Raw genomic sequence first — 17,880 nt, forward strand, 5'->3', positions numbered from 1 at the left:
TCAAAACTCTAGATACAAAACTCAAAACAGTCATTATTTGTAACACAGGCTGTCCAGTGTTCAAAACTTTGCATATTGCGTTCATATCTTTAAAGAAGACTTGCATTAGCAGAAGCATTGTTTCAAAAAACGAATTTATTATGAAATATCATAGGAACATTACTTTAGATCACCCATACACAAGCTACCCATAGTTTCAGTGTGTTTTTGCTAGTACAATCATTAAATGTAGTTGTACAAAATATGTGATACAGGTTTCATTTTTCTTTTACTGTAGTCTGAGAACAGTACAGACACAGTGGTATCATTGAAATACTGTAATGTGGAATTTACTGATAAAATAAATCTCAGCATAGGTTTCTAAGGGAAAAATTTAGATTCAAAGTTTTAGCAGTTTTTTTTTCAGCAGGGTACAGTATACAGTTTACAGTATACTGTACCCTGCTGAAGAAAAACTGCTAAAACCAGCCTAGGCTGGTTGGCTGGTCTTAGCTGGTTTAAGCTGGTGGTTTCCCAGCCTGACCAGACAGAAAAGTGGCCAATACCCCTCTAAAACCAGCCCACTTTCCAGCTATGACCAGCTAAAACCAGGCTGGCAAAAACAGCCAAACAGCCTAGGCTGGTTTTAGATGTTTTTTTTTTTTGTTTTTTTTTGTTTTTCAGCAGGGTTAGTTTGTGTACCAACATTCTTGATACATTCTTTTTTTTTCACCAGGGTAGCCATTAACTCATAAAAAGCACAAAAGCAATAACATAAAAATGACATCTTGCATTCAGTAATGTTGAATATGAAAATGTGTTCTGTAAAAGAGGTACATAGGGCCATAGAAACCATATCTGATAAAGAATGAAATATGACATCCATAGATACACGGTAAAAAAAAAGGTACTGCAGAGGTACAATTTTGTTCCTGGGCAACAAAACATATGAATGTACCTTTAAAGGTACACAATGGGTCCTTATTGTACAATTATGTACCCAACAAAAATTGTACCCTTGGTAACACCCCAGTGACAGCTACTTGTACCCTAAAAGGTATAGTTTTGTACTTTTTTTTCTGAGAGTGTAGTGTAGTCCATCTGGGTCATATTCTGTGGTAACTGGTGTCAAATGATCTATCCTGAAACAAGCACTATTTTCCATAAAAGCTATGCTTCAAGGGTAATGCAACAGTTACTTATCATTATAAGCAGATGTATCAACTGATAGTTTAATCTTTGTAATGAAATGAATGCACACTCATCTCAGATGTAATGTGTGAGTTGCATTTTGAAATAGTAATACTTTGATGTTAAGTTGTGTCATTTTGAACAGGTGATTTAAGTTCAATGAACAAATGATCTTTGGCGTATGTGTATTGTATCCAAGCATTTGAAAAATGTGTTAAGTGGTTTGAAAAATGTGCATTTTGATCATTGGTTGTGTATTATGTGTCTAGAGTTTTGAAAAATGTGTGTGTGTGTGTGTGTGTGTGTGTGTGTGTGTACCTGGTATTCATCACGTTGTGGGGACCAAATGTCCCCACAAGGATAGGAATACCAGTAGATTTTGACCTTGTGGGGACATTTCTCAGGTCCCCATGAGGAAACAGGCTTATAAATCATGCACAATGAGTTTTTTTGAGGAAGTAAAAGTGTGCACAATCTCCTGTGAGGGCTAGGTTTAGTTGTAGGGTAGCTGTAGGGCGATCGAAAGTACGGTTTGTACAGTATAAAAACCATTACGCCTATGGAATGTCCCCATAAAACATGTAAACCCAACATACGTGTGTGTGTGTGTGCGTGCGTGCGTGCGTGCGTGCGTGTGTGTGTGTGTGTGTGTGTGTGTGTGTGTCTTGTCTGTAATTGCTCCTTGGGTTACTTACCTTTACACAACTAGTAACTAAAACAAGTATGTATGTATGTATGTATTTAGTTGATGTAAAAATTGTGCTATTACACATACTCATACTATCTTTTTTATTCCAGAAAAAACAGCAAACCATGAGAGGCTTCTTGATGGGAAATGCATCATGTACACCACAGCAAGCCGCTGTCTTGATGGATAGTATCCTCAACATGCTCGTCACTGACATGAGGCCTCTGTCGAGCAACATGTTTGTGCACTTTCTAAAGATTTTAGTTCTGTTTTTGAACAAAGGGTTGTAAATGAATGCCTTTCTTGTTTTTTGTTTTTATCCGATTCATCGATTAATCGGAAAAAATAATCGACAGATTAATCGATTATTAAAATAATCATTAGTTGCAGCCCTACAAATAAGATGGAGTTTTTCGTCCTACCCTACCTTTTTGAACCAAAGTTCAGTGACTAATCGTGCATGACCTTTCCAACCTGATTATGTAATGCGTGAAGTTATAGACCCGCACTGCAGAGCTAGTGCAAGACAAGCATTTGTGATTAAAAAGTAAATACATTTTTATTTTATTTTTAGAAAATGACCGATCATTTTGCTAGACAAGACCCTCGGCTGGGATCGTATAGAGCCTTTTAAAGCTGATTGAAACTACAAATTGGACCTTCAACTCGTTGGCCACCATTTAAATGCATTATATGGAGATGTTTTCCTCAAAAACCTTCATTTCTTTTCAACTGAAGAAAGAAAGACATGAACATTTTGGATGACATAGGAGTGAGTACTTAATCAGTAAATTTCCATTCTGGAAGTGAACTAATTCTTTAAACACATGGCATTCTAAACTAGAAAAATTAATTAGAAACAAGATTTTTGCAAGAAGAAAAATATCTCACATCTCAAGTCACAAGACATTGATGCAACAAGCTGCTAAACTAGAAAATGGAAAATTACTAGTGGGAAAATTATTCTTAATTGTCCCTCTAAATCATTTGATTAGAGTTCAGCTGCTCTCTGATTCCCCATCAGTCTGCTCATCTGAAAATTCTGTACTTTTGTTCTTCCTTAAACTAACAAATTATGCCACTCTAGTGGATCTTGCACATTCATATTATTGAGAAAAGGGAGAGAAATCTGGCTCCAAGTCTATTTACCTCATAGGGTAGCAGAGTAGGGAGAAAGAGAGAGACACAGGTCTGGCTGCTCTCTTTGCCAAGTGCTCTTATGATGAGAAAACCATTCACACATTCCTCATCATCTGTTAAATGCACTTACACACATAAAATGGCTTAGAGACACGATACTTAAGTCACACTTAAAAATGTATGAATCTTGTAGCGTTATTGATTAATCAGACACTGGTTTTGGTATGTGACATAATAAGGAGTGCTAAGACCGATGTTAGTAATGGAACATTTTGGTTTCCTGTAAGTAAATAAAGTTTCCTAAAGTTAGTCAGAGAGACTACACATGGTTTTGATGTCAAATGCTAAATGCTTAAGCAAACACACGTAGGTCATGCCCTGTGGTGTGTGAGATCCATGGTAATGTCTAAATATGAGGCCAGATATGCATACACTCCATTATGGCTGTCTATGTTGAGTCTAATTTGACTTGAATGAATTTAGGACCAATAACAAAGCAAAACATAACCAAACTTACTGCATTCACCCCTGAAGTTAGTTATGTTTTGCAATAATTCAGCATAATTCCAGTGAGACTGGGCTGTTTCTGCATAACAAATGCATTATTTAACTTTTCAATTGAAGGTTGAATATTTTACACTGCTTCCTGGAAGCTGAGTTTGAACTTTTTAAAGTATTTTTTCTTTATTTCAGTTCTACAGCTTTTTTATTTTCGTTTTTCCTTCGTAAATACTCAAATCTTAATTGAAAACAAAGATTTAAAGATATGAAGAGTTATGTAAGCTATGGAGCTAAAACTAAAACACAAACACAAAACGCTACAATAGTATATAAATGGTACTAAAATAAAACTGCTCTTAAGCACCACTACTTCACCAAAGTCCCATATGGGACAGTTTGACAGCTCTGTTTGTCAAACTGATCTGGTGGCATGTATTAAATCCAATAGGATCCAGGCAACTGGAAAAAGTACAAGATTTCTGGTGCAGCTCGAGAATACAGCTGTAGTAACTTGAGCAACACAGCTAGAGACTGGTGGGAAGAGATGTAGAAATCACTGAAGAAAGGGTGGTAGGAGTTGAAAAGTTAATAAAGAGTGAATGAAAGAGTGGGAAAAGACTGCTTTACTATAATACTCTACCCTGACCCAGTTGTAGATATAAAGTTGGACTCATGCAGCAATTATAGTCATTATGAAATACAATCACATAGGGATAAAATGCTCCTATTTTTCTCCGTCTGCGAGGTGAATGGGGCCAGATCATCTTTCATAGACAGACCCTGCGATGATGTAAACTATAGAGAGTTGGACCCTGTCCTTTCTTTGGTCATGGAGGAACATTTCCAGCAATTGCTAGAGGGACGTGACAACAAAGCCAGGACTATCACACACACATTCACACTGACATGAACAGACACACACACACATATAATCAGAACAAGGTGTTTCTGCTGGCCTTCAGCAATAAGAGAGAGCCAAGCTTGAAAACGCTGAAGATTTATAATAAAGGCCCCCTCCTCCTCCTCCTCACACTGCTTTCTCAATCTCTCTCTCTTTCTCTGCTCCACATCTGTTTCTGGCCCCTCAGTTTAGGCCCAGGAGACAACAATATATAGGTCAACGTGCACAGCTGAAACTATGACCGCACTCGTTTATTATCTGATAGAAGGATATTAAACAGACATTCGTGGTATCAAGCAGAGAGAGTTACGAAATACACTGTAGTCAATCTTCATCATGGGATAAGTTATCTCTTTAGATGTTCAGTGAGCTCATGGTGGACTACTGCTGAGAAGGGAAAAAAACTGCATTTTCAAATAAATAGGTTAGACTGACCTCTGCTGGCGAATCTCATGAAGTACATCAAATCCCAAAAGACTCTGGCTGTATCCGAAATCGCCCCCTATTCACTATTCCCTACATTAGTCCACTCATACAATTCACTTGAAGGAGTGAATGAAAACGAGTGAGTGAATTCGGACACTAAGTGCACCGGAAGGACTGCCGCTTTTGCATGGTTTGCTTGCTGGGTGATAATCATTTGAAACGGGCAGTTCCAGTAGTAAGATTAAAGGATTTATCTCGAACTCTGTCACGGAAATTATGTATAAACCCTAGTTAAACAATGTAATAATCAATTTACAACGAACTTGTACCTGTGTTGTACGCTGCGTTGTGGACGAGCGCGTTGTAAAATGAACGGATGGACTATTCAACTGCGGGCGCCATCTTCTGGTGAGACGCGGGAATTTAATCCTCACAGTGGTCCGCGCGACTCTCACAGTGCATTATGGGCTATCTCTAGACTTTGAATGTATATCGGTTGTTCTCTATTGTTGATCAGTGTTGTACGCTCGTTTTTGCGGTGCATTGTGGGATTGAATGAGCGCGAGAACGTCCACTATGGTTTCGAACGCCACTTAAAAGTGCCCTATTTGAGTGTATAGTGGGCGATTTCGGATACAGCCAAGTTTTATGCATGGCAGTGATACTAGTGAGTTTTAGATAACTACACAACAATTAATGCCCTTATCTGCCAAAAAACATAAGGATACTTGACCGCGGTAGCAACTTGGACATCTCCACTCGGGATTTACAGCGTCATCAATTTGTTTATGCCATATACACGTTTTTGGTCTTTGTCTTCTGGCTTCAGAATCAGATATTTTCTCGCTTTGCCTCCGTTAAAGAGTGGTTTGTTGTCTAATTTTTGCTTTTAACATTACTAAACAACACTACTAGTTGGCTATCAATGAACGTGAGGATTATCTATGAAATTTAAACTGCATGGGTCACTTCATTTCATCAAGGCGAAAAGTACGTAGTTACTTTTACATATTATATCATATAAGCCTATGAGGGAGACTTCCGGAATAATAATGCGGTAAATGTAATTTGCAACATCAAGCAGCAAAACAGGTTGTTTTGTACAGATACAAGCAGCTGGACTTGGATAAGGCCGGAAGCCAGACCCATAAAATTTACAAATGGTCTCGCCCACTCTTACAGGAAAAATGAGGTGGATAGGCGGCAGCCAAAGAAAGTGAGGATTATTTATGACGTTTGATGAAACAGCGCTGGTCACGTCATTTCATCAAGGCTAGAAGCTATTATTTAGTCACTTTTGTAAATAGAAAACTATTATGAGTGCGGTCTTCATATTATGTAAGTGTACAATTGAAACGACTCTTTACAAAAACACAAATTATTTCTTAGTATAAGATATTCCTACATACATTAGCACCAAACTGAATGCACTTTTAAAGTACCTTTATTAAAATAAAACCTACTTATATATCAAATATGAGAAATCACAGAATCTGAGAATTTTTTTCAAAATGTAGTACATGAAACTAAACTATTTTTGTGAAATAGTCATGTTTGGGGAAAAAAGAGGCTAAAATATATGGACAAAACATGAAGAAAAATGTATCAAATTTGTTATTACTTTACTGAAAGTGAAGAAAAATAAATATTAGGCTGATCAAAAAAAATAGCAGTGGCTGAATTTTTCTTTACAAAGTCAAACATTTACTGTTTAAACTAAACAAAAATCTTGACGATTTAGCTTTCTTGTGAATCACTGAACTTATATTTAGTTGTATGACCAGAACTGCTTCACATCTGTGTTGCACGGAGTCGATCAACTTATGGCACCTGCAGGTATTCCAGCCCAGAACGATTCTCCTCGAACCTTGTTTATAAAACATCATTTTCTCTTCAGCATAAGGCAACATGACCTTTTTGAGAATTTTGATGTCCTCAAACTGATCCATGATCCCTGAAATGTGATATATAGACCCAGCACCATAGTATGAGAATTCTTGCTTGCGCCACTATGCTTCACTGTCTTCACAGTGTACTGTGGCTTGAATTCAGTGTTTGGGGGTCACCTGACAAACTGTCTGTGGCCCCTAAACCCAAAAAGAAAAATCTGCTTACATCAGTCCACAAAATATTGTGCCATTTCTCTTTAGGCCAGACAATTTTTGCAAATTGTAACCTCTTCAGCATGTGTCGTTATTTCAATAATGGGACTTTGCAGAGACTTCTTGCCGATAGATTGGCTTCACATAGGTGTCTTCTTGTCACAGTCTGGCTGGATGAGGAGTGAAGATTGACGAGGAGAACCGGAGTAACTGAATGAATAAGGTTTATTAAATAAAATACTGCAAATGATAACAAATAAACAAAACTTTAGAGCAAGAAATGAGCACATGACAAAACAAACGGAAGTAACATATACATTGACCGACAAACGGGGAGTGCAAACACAGACTCTTAAATACACTGAAACGGGGGCGTGGTCACAAACAAGATAACGAGGGGGAAATACAAATATGGGCATGAACAAACCAAATGGAAACAAAACTAGAGGGGAAGACAAGGACTAAACCATTAGAACTGGAAACATAGGGGGAAAAACACTAGGAGAACAGAACAGAACAAGACACAATCCTGACATTACACCACCCCCCCCCCCCCCCTCCCCGAAGGCGCGTCTTGCGCCTAATAACATCCATAGGGGAGGGAGGGTGGGCGCCCTGGGCGGAGGTGGTCTCCAGGGCGGATCAGGGAGCTCAGGTGGCCATGGCCGGGTAACCAGTCCAGGAGGCCATGGTGGGTCTGGGAGCTCAGGGGGCCATGGCCGGGTAAACAGTCCAGGTGGCCATGGCGGATCTGGGGGCTCAGACAGTCCAGGTGGCCATGGCCGGGTCAACAGTTCAGGAGGCCATGGCCGGGTCAACAGTCCAGGTGGCCATGGCTGATCAGGAGAGTAGCCCCCCCCCCAAAATTTTCTTGGGGGAACCTAGGGTATAGTCCACCCAGGAGAGCATGGAGGGGTGCGCAGGAGAGAGCTCCGGCTCTGGAGGGCGCGCTGGCTCTTGAGGAGCGGGCTCTGGACGGCGCTCTTGAGGAGCGGGCTCTGGACGGCGCTCTTGAGGAGCGGGCTCTGGACGGCGCTCTTGAGGAGCGGGCTCTGGAGGGCTGGGCGTCTCCAGCGGAGACTCTGGAAGAGCAGGCTCTGGGCGAGCGGTCACTGGAGGGCGCTCTGGCGGCGCAGTCACTGGAGGGCTGGGCGGAACCAGCAAAGACTCTGTGAGACTGGGCGGAACCAGCGGAGATTCTGACTTGACGGTAGCCATCTTGGGTGCAGATTCAGGCTTGGCGGCCATCTTGGCCGGGGACTCAGGCTTGGCGGCCATCTTGGCCAGGGACTCTGGAACAACGGCCATCTTGGCCAGGGATTCAGGCTTGGCAGCCATCTTGGCCAGGGACTCAGGAACAACGGCAATCTTGGCCGGCAACTCAGGAACGGCGGCCATCTTGGCCAGGGATTCAGACTTGGTGGCCATCTTGGCCAGGGACTCAGGAACAACGGCAATCTTGGCCGGGAACTCAGGAACGGCGGCCATCTTGGCCAGGGATTCAGACTTGGCGGCCATCTTGGCCAGGGACTCAGGAACAACGGCAATCTTGGCCGGCAACTCAGGAACGGCGGCCATCTTGGCCAGGGATTCAGACTTGGTGGCCATCTTGGCCAGGGACTCAGGAACAACGGCAATCTTGGCCGGGAACTCAGGAACGGCGGCCATCTTGGCCAGGGATTCAGACTTGGCGGCCATCTTGGCCAGGGACTCAGGAACAACGGCAATCTTGGCCGGGAACTCAGGAACGGCGGCCATCTTGGCCAGGGATTCAGGCTTGGCGGCCATCTTGGCCAGGGACTCAGGAACAACGGCAATCTTGGCTGGGAACTCAGGAACGGCGGCCATCTTGGCCAGGGATTCAGGCTTGGCGGCCATCTTGGCCAGGGATTCAGGCTTGGTGGCCATCTTGGCCGAGGATTCAGGAACGGAGGCCGTCTTGTGTGCAGACTCAGGCGTTGCAGCCATCTTGCTGGCTGGCGTGGCGGCCATTTTGTGAGCTGACGCGGCGGCCATCTTGTGAGCTGACGCTGGCTTAGCAGCTGACGGGCTTGAGCGCGGAGAGGAAGCCTGAGGTACTGGGCTGAGGACCATCGTGGAGCTTAGGAGGACTTGGGGACACGTGGGGGACAAGGGAGTGAGGTCGCTAGAGTGATATGCGGAGGGTTTTGGCTTTTGGTGAGATGGGGTGACTGCATGTTTCCAGATGGGAGGAGGATTACCATCCTCCACCATGACTTGGAATGGGGAATCACATAAATCAAGAACAAAATTTACAAAATCTGCTACGGGACGGTAGCAATCACTAGGAGTAATCAAATTAAACAAACTATCATCTTTGAGTCCCATCTGGAAACATGCGTTAACCATCTTGTCACTCCATCTCACCAGATGGTAAACGCTCAAAAACTCCTCCACATATTCCTCCAGCGAACGCTCACTTTGATGCAAGTTCCAAAGGAGGTCCTCAGCCCGGTTCATCTTCTTGTATTAGGTCGGTCAATCTGTCACAAACTGGCTGGGTGGAGGTGTGAAGATTGACGAGGAGAACCAGAGTAACTGAATGAATTAGGTTTATTAAATAAAATACTGCAAATGATAACAAATAAACAAAACCGGGAGCAAGAAATGAGCACATGACAAAACAAACGGAAGTAACATATACATTGACCGACAAACGGGGAGTGCAAACACAGACTCTTAAATACACTGAAACGGGGGCGTGGTCACAAACAAGATAACAGGATAACGAGGGGGAAATACAAATATGGGCATGAACAAACCAAATGGAAACAAAACTAGAGGGGAAGACAAGGATTAAACCATTTGAACTGGAAACATAGGGGGAAAAACACTAGGAGAACAGAACAGAACAAGACACAATCCTGACACTTCTAATTGTTACAGCACTCACGGGTAAATTAGGACTTTCTTTGATCAGCCTGGAGCTGATCATTGGCTGAGTCTTTGCCATTTTGACTATTCTTCGATCCAATTGAACGGTAGCTTTTAGTTTTCTTCCACACCTTTCTGGTTTTGGTTGCCATTTTTAAGCCTATGATATAATTTTTTATCAACTTGTTTGACACCAGTTTTTTCACAGAATGATTTACCTCTCTAACTGAACTCCACATGCCCTTTTCAATTAATGATTCAATTACACGGAATAAGCAGCATGGAAATCATGACTGTTGGGTCTGTTAGTTTTCTATTACTCTATTACACCTACTAGTAAAGTTTTTTCCATGTAGAAATATAATTTCTCCCAAACACAGTGATTAATCTGGTTAGTGATGTTGGACTGCTATTATTTTGAACTGTATTTGCGTATAGTTCTATTTACATCTACATTTTACATTGATGTGTTTAGCAGACACATGCAAATAACATTCAAATTATTGAATTAAACTGGATTATTGTTAAAAAGTGGAAGAAATAAAAGGATAGCTCATCCAAACAAGACGTTTTTGATGAAATCCGAGAGCTTTCTGACCCTGCATAGACAGTAAGGGTGGTCCATGTGACATCAGTGGTTCAACCGTAATTTTAGGAAGCAACATGAGGGTGAATAATTAATGACAGAATTTTCATTTTTGGGTGAACTAGCCCTTAAAGGAAACTTGCTTCTTGTTCTATCTGTATACATTATATTTTTCTTACTTGCAGATACCTTTCTGAATTTCCAAATATAATGTAATTTAGTCTGTATTCCTTTAGGACAAAACAATGATTTTACTGATAGTTGATGAAGAAGCATCAAAAAGAGAGCAAACGAATCCAAAGTTAAAAGTTCCTTTCGAGCTCAAGACTCAATTCTTGGATACTTCTCTTTGGCCAACCGCACAAAGTCTTCAGCACTGTCCAAAGACACCAGTCGGTCCTAGGAAATGGGAATACTCATTATTCCTCAAGGCTCCACCCAGCTGCTTGTAAAAGTGGCATTTTATGTACACACACAGTGCTGTCCACTAACATTGGCACTCTTGGTAAATATGAGCAATGGTGGCTGTGGAAATAAATCTGCATTGTTTATGCTTTTGAACTTTTATTCCAAAAAATTAAGAAATTCTAACTTTTTTTATTGAAGTAAAAGAATGGATAGTGGGGGTAAAATCTCATTATGAAATAAATGTTTTTCTCTAGTTCATGTAGCCACAATTATTGGCATCCAATTATTGCAACATCCTTTTCCCAAGATAACAGTTCTGAGTTTGATATAATGGTTATAATGGCTATAATGGTTGATGAGTTTGGAGAGCACCTGACATTTGAACCCATTTGAACAACATGTGGTGATGTAGGGGCTGTTTGATATTTTTTTTAGGCTTTCTGACCCCAAGATTTAACTAATCTTTGCAATTCTTCACTTGTGAACCTCTTTGGCTACTTAAACTCTCCTCTTCACTGTGCATTAGGACAATATAGACACACGTCCTCTTCCAGGCAGATTCGTAACATCTTTAGTTGATTGCTACTTCTTAATTATTGCCCTGATGGTGGAAATGGGGATTTTCAATGCTTTAGCTATTTTCGTACAGCCACTTTCTATTTTGTGAAGCTCACTATATTCTTATATTCTTTGGTTTTACTCCTTGTAATAGATGGTTAAGGGAATTTGGCTTTTGTGTTCCTCTTATTTAGAATTCTGTGGAACAAGAAGTCATGGCTGGACAATATGCTACATAATGTAAATATGAATGAATATACTTAAGAGACATTTTACTTTTAAGAATGTTTAGGGGATTCAATACTTGTGGCCAACATGCATTGGAGAAAAACATTTATTTCATAATGTGAGTTTCCCCCCATTTTCAGTTGTCTTGCTTCAATGAAAGTTTAGAATTTTGTATTTTTTTTTAATGAAAGATCAAAAAGATAAATGATACACAATTTCATATTAAGGACTGTAGGACTGTGAACTGTTGTTTATTATGCAGACATGAATTTACCATGACAAAGACGTATCGTTCACTTTTGCTGAGTCCACGGGGGAAGAGGCCCGTCTCCTCTGACAGTATTCGCAGCAGTTCTCTGGCCTTCTCCACATTGTCCCAGTCACTCAGAATGGTCTGTCTGTTCACTGTCAGTAAGGAGTCTGCCTCCCTTTGGTAACCTGAATCAACAACATACATGAACATTTAACATGACTGTACTTCTTCAGACACAAAGACATGCTCACACTCCACTTTTCAAATCCGTTAAAGGATTGTTAGGCTGCATTAATTAGGTCAACCGGAACCGAAAACACTTCCCATAACACCTGATGTACCCGTTGCATCGTAAAAAGAATGGCATCTACGCTAATATTAGTCTGTTTCATTCTTATTCCGAGGTCACCGTAGCCACCAGACCCAGCCTGTATCCAGATCAGATGGTCACTGCAGTCCCCCGGATCCAGTCCGCACCGGCTTAGATCATGGATCACCACCTGGAGATGACTTCAATAGCCGTGGATGTCAACCAGATGAGCTCCAGAGACGGATCATCAATAAAAACCTCGCCAACCCAGACGGCCATCGTCGCTACACCACAGGAACCTGATGAGTTCCCTACAATCTGACATTGTTACAAACTTCTGGTTTCGTCTGGCCAGAAGAGAACTGGTCCCCCGACTGAGCCTGGTTTCTCCCAAGGTTTCTTTTTTCTCCATTTCTGTGGAGTTTTGGTTCCTTGCCGCTGTCGCCTCTGGCTTGCTTAGTTGGGGACACTTTCCAGCGATATCCTATACTATTTGAACTGAACTGGACTATGATATCACTGAATTCATTGATGAACTGCCTTTAACTGAAAATTGATTATTTACAATAATGCGTTACTTACACACTATTGTGCTGTTTAAATACTGTGCAGTTGCTTTACCACAATCTGTATTGTTAAAAAAAATATATAAATAAAGGTGACTTGACTTGACTTGACACTACCATGGGCAAATAAAGGTCACATTTGACGTGGTATGTTATCCCTGCTGAAAAAAAACCAGCTAATACCAGCCTAGGCTGGTTGGCTGGTCTTAGCTGGTTTAAGCTGGAAGTAGCTGGTTTTAGCTGGTCTCCCTGTGGCCAAAACCCCTCTAAAACCAGCCTGCCTTCCAGCTATGACCAGCTAAAACCAGGTTGGTTGACCAGCTAAAACCAGCCAACCAGCCTAGGCTGGTTTTAGCTGTTTTTTTCACCAGGGATTGCTATTATGTCAACTGGCACTGTGCATTGTATATTTAAGCATAAATAACTGACATTTTTAAAGGCAAAATGAACATTGTTCTTGTAAGTCCTGATGAGCTGATATGGTGTTTCTTACTCTTTCTTAGACTTATATACACTACCAGTCAAAAGTTTGGACACACTTCCCCATCAAAGAGAATGAACTTTTGACTGGTAGTGTATATGGTAAGGTTTCTTATAAACACAATTTAGCAGTTATTTGATCAAAACTACAGTAAAATGGTAATATTGTCAAATATTATTACAAGTTTTTCTATTTTAATATATTTTTACAATGTAATTTATTCCTATAATGGTAAAGCCAAATTTCAGCAGTCATTACTTCAGTCTTCAGTGTCATATGATCCATCAGAAGTCACAAAACATTTCATTTTATAAGCATTTCTTAGTTGTGCTGCTGAATATTTTTGTGGAAACTGTTAATACATTTTTAAAAAATAAAAATAGAAAAGATATTCATTTAAAACTGAAATATTTTGTAACATTCTAAATATATTTGCTGTCACAACATTCTTGTTAAATAAAAAAATAATAATTTCACAACATAGAACATAGAAAATAAAACATACAAGTATAATATAAATAAAAAGATTACACATTTATAAAAATGATTAAAAAATGAAAATATAGTCCACCTCACCCAGCTGAAGCAAGATCTTCTTCCAACGTGTACAAACTTCTTTACGAGCGTACTTCAGAGTGTGGATATCATAGTTCAGTTTCTCCCATTCCTAACACACATACACACACACACACACACACACACACACACAAATAGACGAAGTGTGGTCAAGACAGAAAGAAAGCTTTGAAGAGCCTTGTCGACGGAAGCATAGGTTGTGTGACAGAACATCACTATTGGGTTACCGTAGATTGACTCTAACAAGTTTGTAAGTGCATTAAAGACCATGTGCTCTCCCAGCTGTCCACAGCCTGATAAACCTGAGAAAAGTTAAATCTAGTGCATGAAGTGGACACTGACATACTGGAAAAATCAACAGGATAAGGTTGTTAGAATCACAAGCAGTGCACTGCATTTTATTAAATGTCTTTCTTTCTTCAGTCGAAAAGAAATTGCGGTTTTTGAATAAAACATTCCAGGATGTTTCTCCATACAGTGGACTTTGTGTTTACAAAGTATACACATTTTTTATTTTTGTTAGAAAATGGCCGATCATTTTACTAGATAAGACCCTTATTACTCAGCTGCAATTTAGTCTTTCAACCCGTTGGTCCTCATTGAATTCCACTACATGGAGAGAAATCCCGGAATGTTTTTCTCAAAAACCTTAATTTATTTTCCACTGAGGAAAAAACTATAAAAACATTTTGGATGACATAGGGGTGAGTAAATTATCAGGAAATTTTGATTCAGGAGTGAAGTAACCCTTTTAATAGTGATCAAGAATTTCTGCTCTAATCACATGATTGCTGTTTACAGTTTAAATAATTCAAATGTGACGGACCGGATCAGTGTCCTCACCACACCTTAGGGTTGTGTCTGAAATGAACTCTTCATCACTTGGCTTTCTGGTACAGTTGAGCTGAATTCAATTAGAGAAAATTGGCAAATTACATCAGCTTAAATGCCGATGTATTTACTCGTAGCCAAAATCCAATACAAAAAAGTCAGTCAAAGTCTAAAGCATTAAGCAGTATGGAAGAACTAATGGATTTTGTGCTGCTTCAGGTATAACTGCATATGGGGTCGTTCACACAGTACACGTTTTTCAAATGCACAAAAATCAAAAATCATTCAAATGCACTACTTTTCCATTGTTTTTCTGTGTAAACAAGCTAGATGGACGTGTATGACAGCTGTGTATCATGGGTGGAGACTCCTGCCTGTATATAAGAGCCAGCTGACCATTAAACCAAACATTTTCACTAATATTACACTCAAACTCAATTATATCACCATCAGACTTGACATTTTCCAGAATTCACAAAGTTTATTTCAAGAACTGTGTATTTAAAAAAAAAAGAAGAAGAAGAAGAAGAAGAGGAAAGGGAAGGGAAAAAAGGAAATGCCCATGAAAATGACAAAAGCAAGTCACAAAGAATTTAGGAATTAACTTAAAGGGGTGATGACATGAGAAAACAAATTTGGCTTGATTATTCGGCTTATAAAAGGTCTGTGTACCATTAAAACATCCTGCACATTTCATAACCTTAAACCTCCTCCTCATTATAAACAGTTATAAACATTTATTTAATCAAGCTCCAAAAACGGCACAAATCCGAGGTCCAAGGTGATGTCATCTGGGCGCAGTCGATTGCATAAACACTGCCTCCAGTGCAACACATCGATGAATAGCCAGCGTAAAGAAAAAGTAGATCGTTTATTTTAATGGCATCCTGGATGTGTCAGAGGATTGTCTGGGGCGTTTTGTTTTGTAAATGAGACAGTGTCATTGGGAGTTCACAAAGAAACATTTGTTAGAAAGATGAAGCGTTATTAGATCTGCCTGCAGCTGCATCACAAACGGTAAGTAAATAATTTCATACTGTTTTGTCTGGAAATGACTGTTTTATTTTGATCCTCTTGTCAAAACACTCACATGCAGTAGCGAGGGGGCGGGGCATTGAAAATGTTTCCTATTGCAGTGACGTTAGCCAATCATAACAGTGGCCAATTACTCAGAAGCCTTAAAAGACAAGCGCCTTAAAAACAGGTCGTTTTAGACAGAGGGTCAGAATTAGGGTTAAAAATGATAATTTTTGCACATATTTGTTTTTTTGTTTGAAAAACTTCATTAACATTATAAGAAAACCTTAAAGGGATAGGTCACCCAAAAATGAAAACTGGATGTTTATCCGCTTACCCCCAGGGCATCCGAGATGTAGGTGACTTTGTTTCTTCAGTAGAGCACAAACAAAGATTTTTAACTCATTTATATCAACTTATATCATTATTTACCTCTGATCCACCGCAGCGTTTAACTGTATTGAGCGCATTCACAACAGCCGGCACGTGACGCGTCAACGTGCTCTGAAAATGTAGTCGGTGAAAAGTCAACGCTCCCGGATGAGTTCGCACAAGGAAAAGTAATCTTTTAGTGACATATACGTGTGACAGATCGCTTTTGCGTGTGCATCTACTTTGGCAGATCGTTGATATGTCACAGGCTGTTGTGAACGCGCTCAGGACAGTTGAACATTACAGTGGATCAGAGGTAAATGATATAAATACTGTTCAGTTTCTTGCAGACCGATCGTTTTGTGTCTTAAAGGGGTCATACGATGCCCATTTTCCACAAGTTCATGTGAGTCTTTAGGGCAGGGTTCCTCAAATCTTACCCTGGAGGTCCAATGCGCTGCAGAGTTTAGCTCCAACCCTGATCACACTCACCTACCTGTGATTATCTAATGATCCTGAAGACCTTGATTAGCATTCTCAGGTGTGTTTGATTAGGGTTAGAGCTAAACTCTGCAGCGCATTGGACCTCCAGGGTAAGATTTGAGGATCCCTGCTTTAGGGTCTTAATGAAAAGTCTCTAATATACTTTGGTTAAAAATTCTCAATAGTAGTGTAAAAAAACACCCTTTTACCTTGTCAAAATCAGCTCTGCAAAATATCAGCTCATTTTATCGCATGGGCCCTTTAAAAGCAAATGAGCTCTGCTCGCCCCGCCCCTCTCTGCTGAGGGATTACGAGCTGTAATGTTTACTTTAGCCGCATTTAGCTGTATTTAGCTGTGTTTAGCTGCATTTAGCCGCGTTTATCAGCGAAACTTGCCAACAAGCACATTCTAAGAAAGGCCATTTGCAAAGATGCATAAAAAACCCTTATACTCAGTTCTGCTGTGGGTGAAACTGCATCACGAATGTTTCACACGAACATAGATGCATATGTAGATCGGGATCGGCGCTTTCCTTTTAAAAATGAAAGTAACGTTTTCCTTTGCCTCTTAAGCGGCTCAGAGGTCGGGAGTAAATGACTACTGCTATGTTCATTATTACATTCAACAACAGAACACCTCAATCGCTCAGTTAGAGTCTTCCTCTGCACCTGAGTCGACACAATGGCAATCGTATTGGGACAGTTTCAGCTCGGTGAGGGTGGGTCTAAGGTAAGGCTCTCATGTCAATCAACTGTGTTTCGTCACAACGACAAGAAGCTGAGAATGACCTGATTTTAAAAAGGGGATGATACTTTTAAAGATTAAAAAAACATAACTGGGTGGATTTTTATTATTGTCGGGTGGTTGTGTACACAAACTGCCAACGCACATTAATGTTCAAACAACATGTAAAAGTTAGTTTTGCATCCGATGACCCCTTTAACACCTCAATGTATCATCATGAGCCGCAGGGTTTCATTTGGTTTTGTCTGTGTATGTTTTTTTTACCCGGTAACCATTGACTGCCATTATATGACTGACAGACGGTTAGCAGATAAACATCAAATTTTCATTTTTGGGTGAACTATTCTATTAAGGAAGCTGCTGTAAAATATACTCACTTGCTTAGTTCTGTATTTGTTTTCGCAGTTCTTGTTTGTATCTCAAGGTGAATGTGTATTTGTTCCTCACCTCAGTATCTTTGTCCACTTTGTTTCTCATCTTGATGAATGCATGTAATTCAGCATCTGATTCCCCCTCAGTAGTGCAGATGGAGGTTTGAGTACTGCTCCAGGTCCTCCCCTCCTTCTCAGGTCCAGATCCAGATCTGCTGTCCTGGAGCTCATGAGGCAATGCTGTCTCACTGCCACTGGACATACTGGTCCTG

The 17,880-nt window shown here is 40.3% G+C and overlaps 1 protein-coding gene across 1 annotated transcript; it reads right to left on the reverse strand.

Moving 5' to 3' along the window:
- Window positions 1-9,456: 9,456 nt before the first annotated feature.
- On the reverse strand, window positions 9,457-17,877 carry LOC141341014 (melanoregulin-like). The gene is made up of 4 exons (XM_073846142.1): window positions 17,685-17,877; window positions 13,790-13,880; window positions 11,878-12,041; window positions 9,457-10,808 (listed from the first exon to the last, which is right to left on the reverse strand). The coding sequence occupies exons 1-4, from the start codon at window positions 17,868-17,870 to the stop codon at window positions 10,731-10,733; spliced, it is 519 nt and encodes a 172-aa protein (XP_073702243.1). The 5' UTR covers window positions 17,871-17,877; the 3' UTR covers window positions 9,457-10,730.
- Window positions 17,878-17,880: the final 3 nt, after the last annotated feature.

Source organism: Garra rufa, chromosome 8, assembly GCF_049309525.1.
Source record: "Garra rufa chromosome 8, GarRuf1.0, whole genome shotgun sequence".
NCBI lineage: Eukaryota > Metazoa > Chordata > Actinopteri > Cypriniformes > Cyprinidae > Garra > Garra rufa.

Excerpts from the sequence above, each read along its gene's own strand:
- LOC141341014 (XM_073846142.1), bottom strand. The coding sequence starts at position 17,870 with ATGTCCAGTGGCAGTGAGACAGCATTGCCTCATGAGCTCCAGGACAGC. Across the intron at positions 13,881-17,684 it reads AAGTGGACAAAGATACTGAG|GAATGGGAGAAACTGAACTA; the intron begins GTGAGGAACAAA and ends TATGTGTGTTAG. Across the intron at positions 10,809-11,877 it reads AACGATACGTCTTTGTCATG|GACCGACTGGTGTCTTTGGA; the intron begins GTAAATTCATGT and ends CCCATTTCCTAG.